The following is a 16,640-nucleotide window of genomic DNA, read 5'->3' as shown; positions in this document are numbered from 1 at the left end:
TTTTAATTCTGCATGTGTCCCTCGGTTTTTGATGGTATGGGGTGGATCTTGGTTGGCCTATGGCCCTTAGCCACGGTTCATACCCTACCACTGGATGTCTAAATTGTGCCATGGTCAATGAAATGGCCACTGGAACGACGCGAGACAACGAACGAAGCGAAACTCCCCAAGCGCGCAGATTTCATCCTCAGCTAGGAGTGTGGTCGTGTTTCTGGTGTGGTTCGGATTGTGGCTGGCCTAGGGCCCTTAGCCATGGTTCGAATCATTCCTTGGGATGTTGTTGAGAGGCTCTGGTCGGTGGTTCAAGCCCCAATGGCCAAAAGTCTCGCAAACGACGCGATGCAAGCGAAGTTGCTGCTGCTGGAATTTGACAGCAACTTGCTGTGACGGTTCGGAGGCTCGTTTGAGTTCTTGGTTGGCTTTTAGCCTATGGCCTTGGACTGGACAGTGACTCAACGAGTTAGGAAGGCCAAGTTTTTGGCCGTTTGTGATTCGGATCATTTTTGAAGTCGTACGAGAATTTACGGTGCGATGTGCCAAATTGACTCTCGAAAGAGCGTTTCTTGTTTTGGCCTCCATTCACCTAGATTTCGACTTGCATCATTTTAGGAGCATTAATTAATCATTTTTTTAGCGTATTTTAATCATGACTATTTGATGATTCAGTGTCGGTTCGGGTTGGTTCGGAGTCATGATTAAATACGAAGTCGTCGAGCGTCATTGTCGTATTTTTTTAACTTAAATTGCATAGTTGGTCAAGTAGAAGCTATTGCATATTTTTCATGGCATATTTAGGTTGCAGCGAGCCTGGGAACGATCCAATCCAGTTGGTAAAATAATACAGGATATTTCATTATGCAATTTAATTATATTACGTGCATGAAAATAGAAAATACTTATTTTGAGATTTATGCGATATTGCTTGTGGTCAATTCACTATTTTGGGAGCACTATTTAATCGGTCGCCAGTGACCGATCAGTTCAGTTTGGTACCACCCGGTCGCCAGTGACCGGTCAGTTCAGTTCAGTTTGATACTCCCCCGGTAGCCAGTTACCGATCAGTTCAGTTCAGTGCAGGGGCCACATGCGTAGACCATAATCTCAACAGAAAATTATTACCAGTTATTTCAGTACAGGGCTCCAAGGAGCAACATTTTTACTACGATTTTAATTCAGTCATGCACGTATTATAATTGCTCAGTACAGGTTATTTTCAGTATGCCCCATGACATGATATTTTATCCCATGCAAAATTTTACTAGTATTTACTCGTTACCTACGATATATGCATGCTGAGTCTTTAGGCTCACTAGACTTGATTGTTGTAGGTACTGATGAGGTCAGGGCCGAGGGCGGGGACCAGTGAGCCAGCTTGGGTCAGCAGTAGTGGCACCCGAGGACCTCAGTTCAACATTTATTATTTTATTTCTCAAACAATTTTTATCAGTTGTTGAATATTCTTAAAACGTTAAATTTTTGCAAACAAATATTTTCTTCCGCTGCCATTTTGAATATCAAACTTTGTTTATCGGTTTATTTATGAATGAGGTATTTTGATTGTTTAAAAAGAAAATTTTTAATTTTTCGCAAATTTTCAAGCAAGGATTCATAGGCCTTCACAGAGTTACAGCCTTCAAGTCGCGATTCCAACGAGCTCCGACGAATCTTTCCTGCGTGTGACCACCTCGAGACCGCTAGCGAAAAGTCTAAGCTTCAATCTTGTGAATTTCGGGTCCAAAATTCTAGCTTTTGGTTCGGTTTAGGGGCTGCCGATTTTTGGATTTTTACCCATCCTGATTTAATTCTTTTTCGTCGATTGAAATGCGTTATATTGATGTACACATTAGGTTGATATTGTAGGTTCGATCGTTGGAAAGCTTCGAGGTGTAATTTTACGAGTTATAAATTATTATCGAATTAATTTTGTTATTATTTTGGGAATTATAATTATTTAGTTGATTTTCAGAATTGTAGGAATTGATTTGAGCAATCATTAGTGAATAAAATAGCATTGGTTGAAAGTTGGAAATTTAAACTACTTGTTGGATATTTTTGAAATTATAGTCAAATATTGGATTTAATTTGTGAAATGGAATATTGTTGGATGTACTATGTAACTTGGTCAAATATTCATTATATTAATTTTTGATAATTAAATCGATAAGTTGGATTTATTTTAGTAAATATATTCAATTTTAGTAATTTTGGTAAATAGGTTGATTATTTTAGCTTGTTGACGAATTGTGGATTTATTTGGCAAGTTATTTTATTTTTTAGGTCGATGAGATCAAAGTTGAGCCTGGTATGGTTCATATTCGGTTTAAATATGTTACAGATTGGTAACATGCGACGATAATGTAGAAATTATGTTTTAGGCATATTTTTGTGTTGTTATAGTTGTAAATGTGATTCTTCCGTTTAAATTGTTTATGATAAGTGGCATTGTTAGACCTATCGAGCCTGTTCTTCAAGGCATATAGCCTAAAGACATATAGCTACGCAAGGTTTCCGGCCGATGTACCATTTTCAAAACAAAATGAACTAAGAAAAGACACATTTAAGTTTTTGAATAATGATGAATATAAAGTTTTCTATGGAACTTTTACAAAACATGAAAATAATTAACAAAGATATAGCAAAGAAATTAAACAACAAAGGATTTTACCGAGGTCCATTTAAAAATATAAATTCATAAAAATCATCCATAAACATCTTAAATGTCATTTCTCGGCTAAGCAGGCAAAAGAACTACAACTTGAATTTATTATTTCCTGGTTAAACTCGAACCTCGTGTTTATCATTTCTTGGTTCATTTTTTACCTTATGTTTTAATCAAAAACCCTTATATTACATCGAATTCCAAAAATTATTAAATCTTTTATTATCTCAATTTCATTTTAAATTACAAATAAATATAGATCATGTCATGGTAAAAAAATAATTTATCACGAATAATTTAACAGACTACTCAATGAAATATAAAATTTATAAATATAATATAATACTAGTCTGTGTCACGCTACACTGTAGTAGAGTTCGGTACAATTATTGGAAGATACTGGTCATTTACGGTGGAGCTCCACCATCCACTGTACTTTTGAATTTTTGTAATTAATTATGAAAAAAAAAACCATTAAAGCTCTATAGAGAAGTTTAACGTCATTTTGAAAAACATAAATCAGTTAAATTTGCTTAAATTATTTTTTTAAATCAACCACCGAAATTAATTCAATATAACCGATATTTTTTCAAAAAATAAAAACTGGATTTCCGAATTAATCTCAATTCGATTGAACGAGATTTTGCCCAATCCTTTGTGTGATTTGACCACCTCCCACTTAAGTAAAAATCTATTTAATTTTTTCAAAAAATTAAAAAATGATACCTTTTAAAATGAATTAAATTACCTTCAGGTTTCATTAAAGAAAAAAATACCTTCAGGTTAGTCAACATATTAAGATCTGCCGCGTTTGGACTAGAGTATTCGTTCATGCTAACATTTAATAATTCATAACTCCGACGATGAAAACAAAGGGCAGAAATTTCTGGAGATTTGAATGTGATGTGATCTTTTTATTTTTATTTATTTATTTATTTATAATTTTAAGATATAAATTAAATAAAACTTATATACACATGACAGTATATAATAATGTGAAAACACATTCGTCTCCTTCACACACACACACACACACACAAAAACTCTGGTGAGATGGTCTCACAGATCAATTTCGTAGGTCGAATATCTTATTTGGGTCATTTATGAAAAAATATTACTTTTTATGTTAAGAGGATTATTTTTTATTGCGAATATCGGTAGGATTGATCCGTTTCACAGATGAAAATTCATTAGACCGTCTCACAAGAGACTTACTCATACAAACTATCAATCTTTTGAATAATATTTTAGTGTAGCAGCCTTTTCAAATTATAAAATTCACCTTTATTTTATTTTTCATCTTTTTCCAATATATTTTTTAATGATGTTCGGTACAATCGTTGACTTGGTTCCATATATAGTACTGGTTGACCATATAGCCTTTCTAAAAATGCGTTAAATATTTACAAGTTCACATTGAATTTAAAAAGTTAGAAACGCGGAAGAAACGTGAAACTAAATTAAAAATAATAATAATAACCTGTGGATCATGATATAATATTAATATAATATAATATAATATACAATAAAGTATAGGTTAACACAACAGAACAGTACAAAGACGACCAAAACTGTTATTTCAACCCAACAGGTTTTTTCAGCCAATTGGATTCATTTACTTGTGGAAGAAAGAGCCAAAAATATCAACAAAAAAAAATGTAATAAGTAATTCGTATAAGATAAGATGAATGGCATATCTGGTCCAAACACAGATAATTCAGTGCTGGAGAATTCACTAATAAATTCAGTCGACTTTCTACTGTGCGATGACGTACCGTTTCTTCCAACCTCATATCCCAACTCTCAATGATTGGACCAAAAATGGGAAATCGAATTATTATTTCTCCTCGTATATATTACCCCCCATCAGTATTTTATTCTTTCTCAAACTTCAGAAGAAGTCTAAAGAGTTTCTTCTTTTTTTTGTGGAGGAGAGAACCCAAAAAGGTGTATCTTTTACACTGTATTAAAATTCCTTCTCTTGATTGATATCGATGCATATTCGTCCGTAGAAGAGAAAGGAACAACGAAACAAGCTTTTTTCCTTAGGAAACAAGAAGGGGAGCTGGAGGGAGAGAGAGGAAGAAAGAGAGAATTTCTGTTGAAAGATCTTGTTTTTCTTTCGTCTGGTAATTATCTACATCTCATAAAACTCTGATTTCTGAAGCAATCAACCATCTTCGGGATCCTGATTTTGAATCTGATCATACGTCGCTCTTTCAGGGATGTCGACAGGTATGATCAGTGATTCGTTGGTGATGAATACGGGACCTGTGAGTACCGTCATTTCAGGTCAAACTGAGGTGGATTTTGCGGAATGCGATTGTTGCGGGCTGATGGAGGAATGCACCCCTTCATATATTGAAAAGATTCGTGAAAGGTACTCATCATGATCAGGAGATTTCTAAGAATTATCTTTCTAGAAAATTTTTGAGCCTGGCCCTGTCTATATGTAAGTTTATTGAATCATTTAGATTCCGAGATTAATATTTTATCTTTTCTGCATCAGAAAACTTCTCTCATATGTAAAATGGAAATGATTTCGAATATCTGGTTGAATTCATGGACTTACTTAGTTTCGTATACTTCAATCATTAGGTACGGAGGGAAATGGATATGCGGGCTTTGTGCAGAAGCGGTGAAAGACGAAATCTTGCGATGCCACAAATTGATAAGCCTGGATGAAGCCATGGCCCGGCATTTCAGCTTCTGCAACAAGTTTCGGGCTTCGGGCCCTCCGCAGGACCCTACACCGCGTCTGATCCGGGCCATGAGTCAGATCTTGAGGAAGAGTTTGGATTGCCCGAAATCTCTTACCGAGCAGCCCGACCAGAAACATGGGAGAACTCGGCGGCGCCGTTTTGACTCGTTCGGGTAGCTATCTACCGCGTTTGACCCTTGTGGAGGCCTCCATATCGAAGAAGGTTGTGAATGAATGGTGAGGGTCGGAACAGTAATTTTGTGAGTCTCGACAAAATTGGCGACTGAAAGAATTTAAAAACAAATTAAGGACTTGGAAGCTTAATTCGGATTAAGTGGAAATTCTAAAAATCGTCCTGTAAATCGATCTATGAAAAGTTTTGATACTCTAGTAGCCAAAATTATGTTTTTAGTGTAATAAATTATTATTTTTTCCCTCCATATTTAGTCTGATTTTTGCTGGATATTGTTCCGAATGAAATTGAGAATTCTAACAAAAAAAAACTTGGATTCGATCAGTTTTATTTTTGTTTTGCTAATTAAGAGAGATTTCATGATGGTGACAAAATTAATTACCTATGTTAAATCTTTGTACGGTGGTTTTATTGAATTGAAAATGATGTAATTATGGTGATGATTTTGGATGTTTTGGTTCTATCTCTTGTCGTATAATATATATTAGCAGTCGAGACACACGTTGTTTAGTATATTTTTTTTTTTTTGAAGTAATTGATCAAGTTATGATATCTTAATGAATCTGTACACAGGCCATTGGATGTTTCATACATATCCAAAAATTACAATATGATAAAATAAAGCTCTAAAATATATGTTAAGGTCATTTGTAAATATATATATCACGATCTCCATAATTCGTATGAAGATAAAAATACTATTAAACAAATTTATATAATCGATTTTGAAAGACGTGATGGATAAAACACACCATCACGTTCAAATGTACGTTTATCAGCAATCCTATAATTAAAAAATAATAATAATAACGTGTGTTTTTGTAGCTCATGCATGCTACTTCACCAAAATAAAGAGAGAACAAATATAGTTTTGATCTCACTTTGATTAAAATATACTAAAATATAATATACTCCAATTCAAATTGAATTTGCATCAAATTTAAATCTTGAAGATGCTAGACATAGTTTTGTGTGAAAGGAATGTACAATTACATGTAATATTGATATATTCAAAATCATTTTGTATCCTTTATGTACTCACGTTTTTATTGTTTTTATGCAGTATTTGTGTTGTTGAGGAATTCATCAAACAGTTGGATCGGAGGACATGATTAGCTAATGAGGAAGATTGGGATAAGGGGAAGTAGGAAGACTATACCTTGACCAATAATTTCAAGATTGTGGTCACAACAAATAGAATGAGAACTGGATATTAAGATTTCAACGTATAGTGGTGAAGCATATATGATGAGAAGTCTGAGTGGTAAATGGTTTAATGTGATCAGATTGATAAAATATGCACACTGTAAGATTTTCAATTCAGCGATCAGAATACTTTGATTGGTTAGAATTTTGGTAGTCTTCACTTTGAAAATTATGCATATTTATAGTTGAAAAGCTTCAACGATCGGATTTTTTTTCAACGATCATTTGTACTGGTTCTTGACAATATGGCATACTCCGTTCTTATCATTAAATGTTAAAATGATCTTTTTGCTTTAGCTACTTTAAGTCCATGCTTTTGATAAAGCTGATACTCCACGTCTAAATTTGATGGTTTCTGGCATTTGGAAGTTGGTAGGATAATGTGTAATCTTTCCATTTGCAGCATTCGTCTGAACGGCTTGACTTGCAATATCTTCCTTGAAATGCTCAAAACTGTCTGTTTGTAGTGCGGTTGGAATGTGACGGTTTAAACCTTTGTACTTCATTGAATTTTTGCATCGGTCAGCTTTGTCATATGATCTCTTGCACTTGGAGTTCAATAAATACAGCGGTTTGACTTCTTGACAAAACGGCTTGAACTCCTAATTGGCTTGAAATGACTGATTTGATTCAATGATATGAAGAACCTGAAATACATTTGAAGCAGGCAGGACCTGAAACAGCTCGATGTTCACCAAAACTTAATGATATTTGAAATATTCTATTAATTTTCTCCTTTTGGGTGATTTCAAACCAAGCTGCAAGTCTATACAAAAAGTTACATATAACAAAATTTACAAGGATTTGAGCAAGATGAATTTCATTGAAGAAATGAAATGTCATTTTATTGGTGCATAAAATTAAAGACATTTCCTATTACACCTAAGAACAAATTTATCTCTTAAGTTGTCATGTTAAGTTTAAGGATGAAAAGTTTATGTTTAAAATTTGAGAAGAAAATATTAAAATTTGATTTTATTCGAGTTAAAAACGCTTCATGGTTTAGTCATTAAGTTATTTAATCGAAAGGCTCGGGTTTATGTCTAATAAAGATATTAGAGGACAAATTTAAGCTTATATGATGATTTGGCATAGACTTGAGTCAATAAAAGTAAGAAAGAGTCAAAATCGAGAATTTTAATGTTCAAGGGCAAAATGGTCATTTTGCATCCCGGATAGTACGAAAGGCTTGGCGATGTCCCGAAGAATCACAATATATGTTAAATGATATTTTAAAATGTTTATGATGAAAATATGAAATTTTATGATTTAAAGCTGTGCAATTTTTACTGTTAAAATGCTATTTTTCAAATGTGGAAAGGGCACGATATTTATGATTTAAAAAAGAAAAGAAAAATATTTTGAATGACGTGAATTGACTATGACAAAGAGGATATGATATACGATTTTTGGGAATATCGTGAGGGAGAAGGCCCAAGAGGGAGCCCAACGATTGTATTTCCATTTTACATCTGTGCCTAACGCCCGTCACCATGCGCAATTGTGAGCTAAGACTGATCAGTCGACCAGAGGATAAAGCTAGTCACTTTCAAGGATCAAACTTCACCTAAAATGAAGGATCGAGTGATGGGCACCTTGAGGTGCTTCAAAAACAATATTTTCAATGAGCTGCAATAGCTCGTGTTCTAAAAATATTTACATCGATGAATTAAATCGAGTTTGATTTTAAATCAAGCGAAATACACTCGAAGTAATCATTCGTTAAGAGAAACTGATATATTTTAAAGCCTTTTAGATTGTGTAAAATGATCGACTGAAATACGGGGAATCAGTTCTGGCTTGTATGAGTTCAGTTATGATGAGAACTGAACTGATATCAGCTGAAATGATCAAATCAGTTTAAAACACAATTAAGCAGTTAATACACAAGATATGTTTATGGATGTTCGGAGACTTCAACTGCTCCTACGTCACCCTTTCTATCACCTCGGGTAGGATCCACTAAAAGATTTTGATTTATACAACACCTTGTACAAATCTACTCGGCTTAGGACTTACCCTACTGCCTAACTGAACTCCTAGCCTAGACTGAAGGCAGCACCTTCAAGCCAACATTTGTTTAACGTCTGTGTGTCAAAAATTACATACACAAGTTTTACGTCTTTGTGCAAAACTCACTCAGTTATTCAATAATCTCGACTATCTGGTATATTTGAGTGATTGTGTGTGTGGGTGTGTGAGAACTGAACACTGAATACAGATCGAAAGTATTCTCACACACTGAAGGAAAAGGGCTTCTATACTAAGCTGATAAACACGTTGAAGTGTTCCCTCAAATCTGGGCAAATTGCTTCTTGTAAGCTGAGATACAATATGTGTGCTCTTTGTTTTCTCTCTTATGTTCATCCACGCACTTCTCACTGATCTTCATCTTCTATTTATAGGCGGCAAGCTTGATCGTACAGTGAGACTCAATTATTGTATCCTTTGCATTTTTAATCCGTTCCTCGAAATTTGTCTTGTGCTTCCCGACAATCATTCTGGAACATTTGGGCTTGAAGCTCTGATGCAACGTTCATTATTGTCCTTTGACTAAACAATTTCTTTTTTACCTTTGTGCACAGCTGAAATCCACTTGGATAAGCTTGTATTGATTTGCAACTGATTGGTTCTAACTGATGTTTTGAATTAGTCATCTAAACTGATCTTCAGTTGGGCTGGTCAAATCAGTTGACTCGTCAGTTGAACTGATTTCACTCTTTTAGTTGAACTGGTCAGTTGTGCTTTTCATCAGTTGATCCCTTCATCAGCTAGCCGGGCTTGTGAAGTTCTCCTGCTGAACCACAAATTAGCTGGACATTCAGTTGAACTGTTCGTTGACATTTCAGTTCGACTGGTTCAGTTTGTACGATCAATTTGACGTCTTCACTTTGTGATTTTCATAGCTTGTAACTGATCTCAGCTATGCGGATTTAAGTCAATTTATCAGTAACAAAATAACAAGTTTTGTTAACATTAAAATCAAGATTGCTAACATGAAATGTTCCAACACAAAATGATAAAGGATTGAAAGCTTTACGCTATACGATTTATGATCTATTTATGATAAAAATGATATTTTAAATAAAATTATGATTTTAATGCATCTGCTTGTATATATATTATTTTTTATTCCTGTTTAGAACATGCTGAGTCATTAGACTTACTAGATTTGAATGCTGCAGGTGATGATATTGAGGGAAGCGCTGACGCTTGAGTGGGTCGAGTCCGGCAGTACACTCCCGAGGGCCTTTATTTTCCGCATTAGCTTGATAGTTAAAAGTTTTAAAAGATTATGTTAATGATTTTATTAGTGACTTTTATGCTTTATTTTGAAGTTAGTTGGTTCATGTTAAAAGTAGAAGTTGAATTTGGTAATTGACGATTTAGGGATTTTTATGCATTTAAGATTTTAATGTTAAATTATTTTTATTTCTGGAAATGTTATGTTATTTTAATGGTCAACTTCGAAAATTGATGTTTTATAAATAAAAAAAAATTTAATAGGATTTTAAAGATAAAAGGCGAAGATCGTTTCAGTTGGTATCAGAGCAAAAGTTTTCTCCAAAAGTTTGTGTTACTGCCACTCCTAAAAGCTCAAGAAGTCATGTCTCAAGTCTTTGAGTTTTACTTCTTTAATTTTATATGCTAAAATTTTAAATGCTTTCATGATGCATGATATAGAGGTTAGGTGTAGAGGCCTAAAAATCCTTACTTGAANACCTCTATATCATGCATCATGAAAGCATTTAAAATTTTAGCATATAAAATTAAAGAAGTAAAACTCAAAGACTTGAGACATGACTTCTTGAGCTTTTAGGAGTGGCAGTAACACAAACTTTTGGAGAAAACTTTTGCTCTGATACCAACTGAAACGATCTTCGCCTTTTATCTTTAAAATCCTATTAAATTTTTTTTTATTTATAAAACATCAATTTTCGAAGTTGACCATTAAAATAACATAACATTTCCAGAAATAAAAATAATTTAACATTAAAATCTTAAATGCATAAAAATCCCTAAATCGTCAATTACCAAATTCAACTTCTACTTTTAACATGAACCAACTAACTTCAAAATAAAGCATAAAAGTCACTAATAAAATCATTAACATAATCTTTTAAAACTTTTAACTATCAAGCTAATGCGGAAAATAAAGGCCCTCGGGAGTGTACTGCCGGACTCGACCCACTCAAGCGTCAGCGCTTCCCTCAATATCATCACCTGCAGCATTCAAATCTAGTAAGTCTAATGACTCAGCATGTTCTAAACAGGAATAAAAAATAATATATATACAAGCAGATGCATTAAAATCATAATTTTATTTAAAATATCATTTTTATCATAAATAGATCATAAATCGTATAGCGTAAAGCTTTCAATCCTTTATCATTTTGTGTTGGAACATTTCATGTTAGCAATCTTGATTTTAATGTTAACAAAACTTGTTATTTTGTTACTGATAAATTGACTTAAATCCGCATAGCTGAGATCAGTTACAAGCTATGAAAATCACAAAGTGAAGACGTCAAATTGATCGTACAAACTGAACCAGTCGAACTGAAATGTCAACGAACAGTTCAACTGAATGTCCAGCTAATTTGTGGTTCAGCAGGAGAACTTCACAAGCCCGGCTAGCTGATGAAGGGATCAACTGATGAAAAGCACAACTGACCAGTTCAACTAAAAGAGTGAAATCAGTTCAACTGACGAGTCAACTGATTTGACCAGCCCAACTGAAGATCAGTTTAGATGACTAATTCAAAACATCAGTTAGAACCAATCAGTTGCAAATCAATACAAGCTTATCCAAGTGGATTTCAGCTGTGCACAAAGGTAAAAAAGAAATTGTTTAGTCAAAGGACAATAATGAACGTTGCATCAGAGCTTCAAGCCCAAATGTTCCAGAATGATTGTCGGGAAGCACAAGACAAATTTCGAGGAACGGATTAAAAATGCAAAGGATACAATAATTGAGTCTCACTGTACGATCAAGCTTGCCGCCTATAAATAGAAGATGAAGATCAGTGAGAAGTGCGTGGATGAACATAAGAGAGAAAACAAAGAGCACACATATTGTATCTCAGCTTACAAGAAGCAATTTGCCCAGATTTGAGGGAACACTTCAACGTGTTTATCAGCTTAGTATAGAAGCCCTTTTCCTTCAGTGTGTGAGAATACTTTCGATCTGTATTCAGTGTTCAGTTCTCACACACCCACACACACAATCACTCAAATATACCAGATAGTCGAGATTATTGAATAACTGAGTGAGTTTTGCACAAAGACGTAAAACTTGTGTATGTAATTTTTGACACACAGACGTTAAACAAATGTTGGCTTGAAGGTGCTGCCTTCAGTCTAGGCTAGGAGTTCAGTTAGGCAGTAGGGTAAGTCCTAAGCCGAGTAGATTTGTACAAGGTGTTGTATAAATCAAAATCTTTTAGTGGATCCTACCCGAGGTGATAGAAAGGGTGACGTAGGAGCAGTTGAAGTCTCCGAACATCCATAAACATATCTTGTGTATTAACTGCTTAATTGTGTTTTAAACTGATTTGATCATTTCAGCTGATATCAGTTCAGTTCTCATCATAACTGAACTCATACAAGCCAGAACTGATTCCCCGTATTTCAGTCGATCATTTTACACAATCTAAAAGGCTTTAAAATATATCAGTTTCTCTTAACGAATGATTACTTCGAGTGTATTTCGCTTGATTTAAAATCAAACTCGATTTAATTCATCGATGTAAATATTTTTAGAACACGAGCTATTGCAGCTCATTGAAAATATTGTTTTTGAAGCACCTCAAGGTGCCCATCACTCGATCCTTCATTTTAGGTGAAGTTTGATCCTTGAAAGTGACTAGCTTTATCCTCTGGTCGACTGATCAGTCTTAGCTCACAATTGCGCATGGTGACGGGCGTTAGGCACAGATGTAAAATGGAAATACAATCGTTGGGCTCCCTCTTGGGCCTTCTCCCTCACGATATTCCCAAAAATCGTATATCATATCCTCTTTGTCATAGTCAATTCACGTCATTCAAAATATTTTTCTTTTCTTTTTTAAATCATAAATATCGTGCCCTTTCCACATTTGAAAAATAGCATTTTAACAGTAAAAATTGCACAGCTTTAAATCATAAAATTTCATATTTTCATCATAAACATTTTAAAATATCATTTAACATATATTGTGATTCTTCGGGACATCGCCAAGCCTTTCGTACTATCCGGGATGCAAAATGACCATTTTGCCCTTGAACATTAAAATTCTCGATTTTGACTCTTTCTTACTTTTATTGACTCAAGTCTATGCCAAATCATCATATAAGCTTAAATTTGTCCTCTAATATCTTTATTAGACATAAACCCGAGCCTTTCGATTAAATAACTTAATGACTAAACCATGAAGCGTTTTTAACTCGAATAAAATCAAATTTTAATATTTTCTTCTCAAATTTTAAACATAAACTTTTCATCCTTAAACTTAACATGACAACTTAAGAGATAAATTTGTTCTTAGGTGTAATAGGAAATGTCTTTAATTTTATGCACCAATAAAATGACATTTCATTTCTTCAATGAAATTCATCTTGCTCAAATCCTTGTAAATTTTGTTATATGTAACTTTTTGTATAGACTTGCAGCTTGGTTTGAAATCACCCAAAAGGAGAAAATTAATAGAATATTTCAAATATCATTAAGTTTTGGTGAACATCGAGCTGTTTCAGGTCCTGCCTGCTTCAAATGTATTTCAGGTTCTTCATATCATTGAATCAAATCAGTCATTTCAAGCCAATTAGGAGTTCAAGCCGTTTTGTCAAGAAGTCAAACCGCTGTATTTATTGAACTCCAAGTGCAAGAGATCATATGACAAAGCTGACCGATGCAAAAATTCAATGAAGTACAAAGGTTTAAACCGTCACATTCCAACCGCACTACAAACAGACAGTTTTGAGCATTTCAAGGAAGATATTGCAAGTCAAGCCGTTCAGACGAATGCTGCAAATGGAAAGATTACACATTATCCTACCAACTTCCAAATGCCAGAAACCATCAAATTTAGACGTGGAGTATCAGCTTTATCAAAAGCATGGACTTAAAGTAGCTAAAGCAAAAAGATCATTTTAACATTTAATGATAAGAACGGAGTATGCCATATTGTCAAGAACCAGTACAAATGATCGTTGAAAAAAAATCCGATCGTTGAAGCTTTTCAACTATAAATATGCATAATTTTCAAAGTGAAGACTACCAAAATTCTAACCAATCAAAGTATTCTGATCGCTGAATTGAAAATCTTACAGTGTGCATATTTTATCAATCTGATCACATTAAACCATTTACCACTCAGACTTCTCATCATATATGCTTCACCACTATACGTTGAAATCTTAATATCCAGTTCTCATTCTATTTGTTGTGACCACAATCTTGAAATTATTGGTCAAGGTATAGTCTTCCTACTTCCCCTTATCCCAATCTTCCTCATTAGCTAATCATGTCCTCCGATCCAACTGTTTGATGAATTCCTCAACAACACAAATACTGCATAAAAACAATAAAAACGTGAGTACATAAAGGATACAAAATGATTTTGAATATATCAATATTACATGTAATTGTACATTCCTTTCACACAAAACTATGTCTAGCATCTTCAAGATTTAAATTTGATGCAAATTCAATTTGAATTGGAGTATATTATATTTTAGTATATTTTAATCAAAGTGAGATCAAAACTATATTTGTTCTCTCTTTATTTTGGTGAAGTAGCATGCATGAGCTACAAAAACACACGTTATTATTATTATTTTTTAATTATAGGATTGCTGATAAACGTACATTTGAACGTGATGGTGTGTTTTATCCATCACGTCTTTCAAAATCGATTATATAAATTTGTTTAATAGTATTTTTATCTTCATACGAATTATGGAGATCGTGATATATATATTTACAAATGACCTTAACATATATTTTAGAGCTTTATTTTATCATATTGTAATTTTTGGATATGTATGAAACATCCAATGGCCTGTGTACAGATTCATTAAGATATCATAACTTGATCAATTACTTCAAAAAAAAAAAAATATACTAAACAACGTGTGTCTCGACTGCTAATATATATTATACGACAAGAGATAGAACCAAAACATCCAAAATCATCACCATAATTACATCATTTTCAATTCAATAAAACCACCGTACAAAGATTTAACATAGGTAATTAATTTTGTCACCATCATGAAATCTCTCTTAATTAGCAAAACAAAAATAAAACTGATCGAATCCAAGTTTTTTTTTGTTAGAATTCTCAATTTCATTCGGAACAATATCCAGCAAAAATCAGACTAAATATGGAGGGAAAAAATAATAATTTATTACACTAAAAACATAATTTTGGCTACTAGAGTATCAAAACTTTTCATAGATCGATTTACAGGACGATTTTTAGAATTTCCACTTAATCCGAATTAAGCTTCCAAGTCCTTAATTTGTTTTTAAATTCTTTCAGTCGCCAATTTTGTCGAGACTCACAAAATTACTGTTCCGACCCTCACCATTCATTCACAACCTTCTTCGATATGGAGGCCTCCACAAGGGTCAAACGCGGTAGATAGCTACCCGAACGAGTCAAAACGGCGCCGCCGAGTTCTCCCATGTTTCTGGTCGGGCTGCTCGGTAAGAGATTTCGGGCAATCCAAACTCTTCCTCAAGATCTGACTCATGGCCCGGATCAGACGCGGTGTAGGGTCCTGCGGAGGGCCCGAAGCCCGAAACTTGTTGCAGAAGCTGAAATGCCGGGCCATGGCTTCATCCAGGCTTATCAATTTGTGGCATCGCAAGATTTCGTCTTTCACCGCTTCTGCACAAAGCCCGCATATCCATTTCCCTCCGTACCTAATGATTGAAGTATACGAAACTAAGTAAGTCCATGAATTCAACCAGATATTCGAAATCATTTCCATTTTACATATGAGAGAAGTTTTCTGATGCAGAAAAGATAAAATATTAATCTCGGAATCTAAATGATTCAATAAACTTACATATAGACAGGGCCAGGCTCAAAAATTTTCTAGAAAGATAATTCTTAGAAATCTCCTGATCATGATGAGTACCTTTCACGAATCTTTTCAATATATGAAGGGGTGCATTCCTCCATCAGCCCGCAACAATCGCATTCCGCAAAATCCACCTCAGTTTGACCTGAAATGACGGTACTCACAGGTCCCGTATTCATCACCAACGAATCACTGATCATACCTGTCGACATCCCTGAAAGAGCGACGTATGATCAGATTCAAAATCAGGATCCCGAAGATGGTTGATTGCTTCAGAAATCAGAGTTTTATGAGATGTAGATAATTACCAGACGAAAGAAAAACAAGATCTTTCAACAGAAATTCTCTCTTTCTTCCTCTCTCTCCCTCCAGCTCCCCTTCTTGTTTCCTAAGGAAAAAAGCTTGTTTCGTTGTTCCTTTCTCTTCTACGGACGAATATGCATCGATATCAATCAAGAGAAGGAATTTTAATACAGTGTAAAAGATACACCTTTTTGGGTTCTCTCCTCCACAAAAAAAAGAAGAAACTCTTTAGACTTCTTCTGAAGTTTGAGAAAGAATAAAATACTGATGGGGGGTAATATATACGAGGAGAAATAATAATTCGATTTCCCATTTTTGGTCCAATCATTGAGAGTTGGGATATGAGGTTGGAAGAAACGGTACGTCATCGCACAGTAGAAAGTCGACTGAATTTATTAGTGAATTCTCCAGCACTGAATTATCTGTGTTTGGACCAGATATGCCATTCATCTTATCTTATACGAATTACTTATTACATTTTTTTTTGTTGATATTTTTGGCTCTTT

At 34.2% G+C, this 16,640-nt stretch overlaps 2 protein-coding genes across 2 annotated transcripts; one reads left to right on the top strand and one right to left on the bottom strand.

Annotated features, from left to right (window-relative positions):
* Positions 1-4,569: 4,569 nt before the first annotated feature.
* Positions 4,570-5,598, top strand: LOC140973477 (uncharacterized). The gene is made up of 3 exons (XM_073436305.1): positions 4,570-4,788; positions 4,883-5,039; positions 5,258-5,598. Exons 2-3 carry the CDS (start codon positions 4,885-4,887, stop codon positions 5,535-5,537), a joined length of 435 nt encoding a protein of 144 aa, XP_073292406.1. The 5' UTR covers positions 4,570-4,788; positions 4,883-4,884; the 3' UTR covers positions 5,538-5,598.
* Positions 5,599-15,329: 9,731 nt separating this feature from the next.
* Positions 15,330-16,358, bottom strand: LOC140973476 (uncharacterized). The gene is made up of 3 exons (XM_073436304.1): positions 16,140-16,358; positions 15,889-16,045; positions 15,330-15,670 (listed from the first exon to the last, which is right to left on the bottom strand). The coding sequence occupies exons 2-3, from the start codon at positions 16,041-16,043 to the stop codon at positions 15,391-15,393; spliced, it is 435 nt and encodes a 144-aa protein (XP_073292405.1). The 5' UTR covers positions 16,044-16,045; positions 16,140-16,358; the 3' UTR covers positions 15,330-15,390.
* Positions 16,359-16,640: the final 282 nt, after the last annotated feature.

This window comes from Primulina huaijiensis, chromosome 3 (assembly GCF_012295235.1).
Source record: "Primulina huaijiensis isolate GDHJ02 chromosome 3, ASM1229523v2, whole genome shotgun sequence".
NCBI lineage: Eukaryota > Viridiplantae > Streptophyta > Magnoliopsida > Lamiales > Gesneriaceae > Primulina > Primulina huaijiensis.
The sequence above is the reverse complement of the archived record's forward strand: the minus strand, read 5'-3'. Positions and strand labels throughout refer to the sequence as shown.

Excerpts from the sequence above, each read along its gene's own strand:
- LOC140973477 (XM_073436305.1), top strand. The coding sequence starts at position 4,885 with ATGTCGACAGGTATGATCAGTGATTCGTTGGTGATGAATACGGGACCT. Across the intron at positions 5,040-5,257 it reads ATTGAAAAGATTCGTGAAAG|GTACGGAGGGAAATGGATAT; the intron begins GTACTCATCATG and ends TTCAATCATTAG.
- LOC140973476 (XM_073436304.1), bottom strand. The coding sequence starts at position 16,043 with ATGTCGACAGGTATGATCAGTGATTCGTTGGTGATGAATACGGGACCT. Across the intron at positions 15,671-15,888 it reads ATTGAAAAGATTCGTGAAAG|GTACGGAGGGAAATGGATAT; the intron begins GTACTCATCATG and ends TTCAATCATTAG.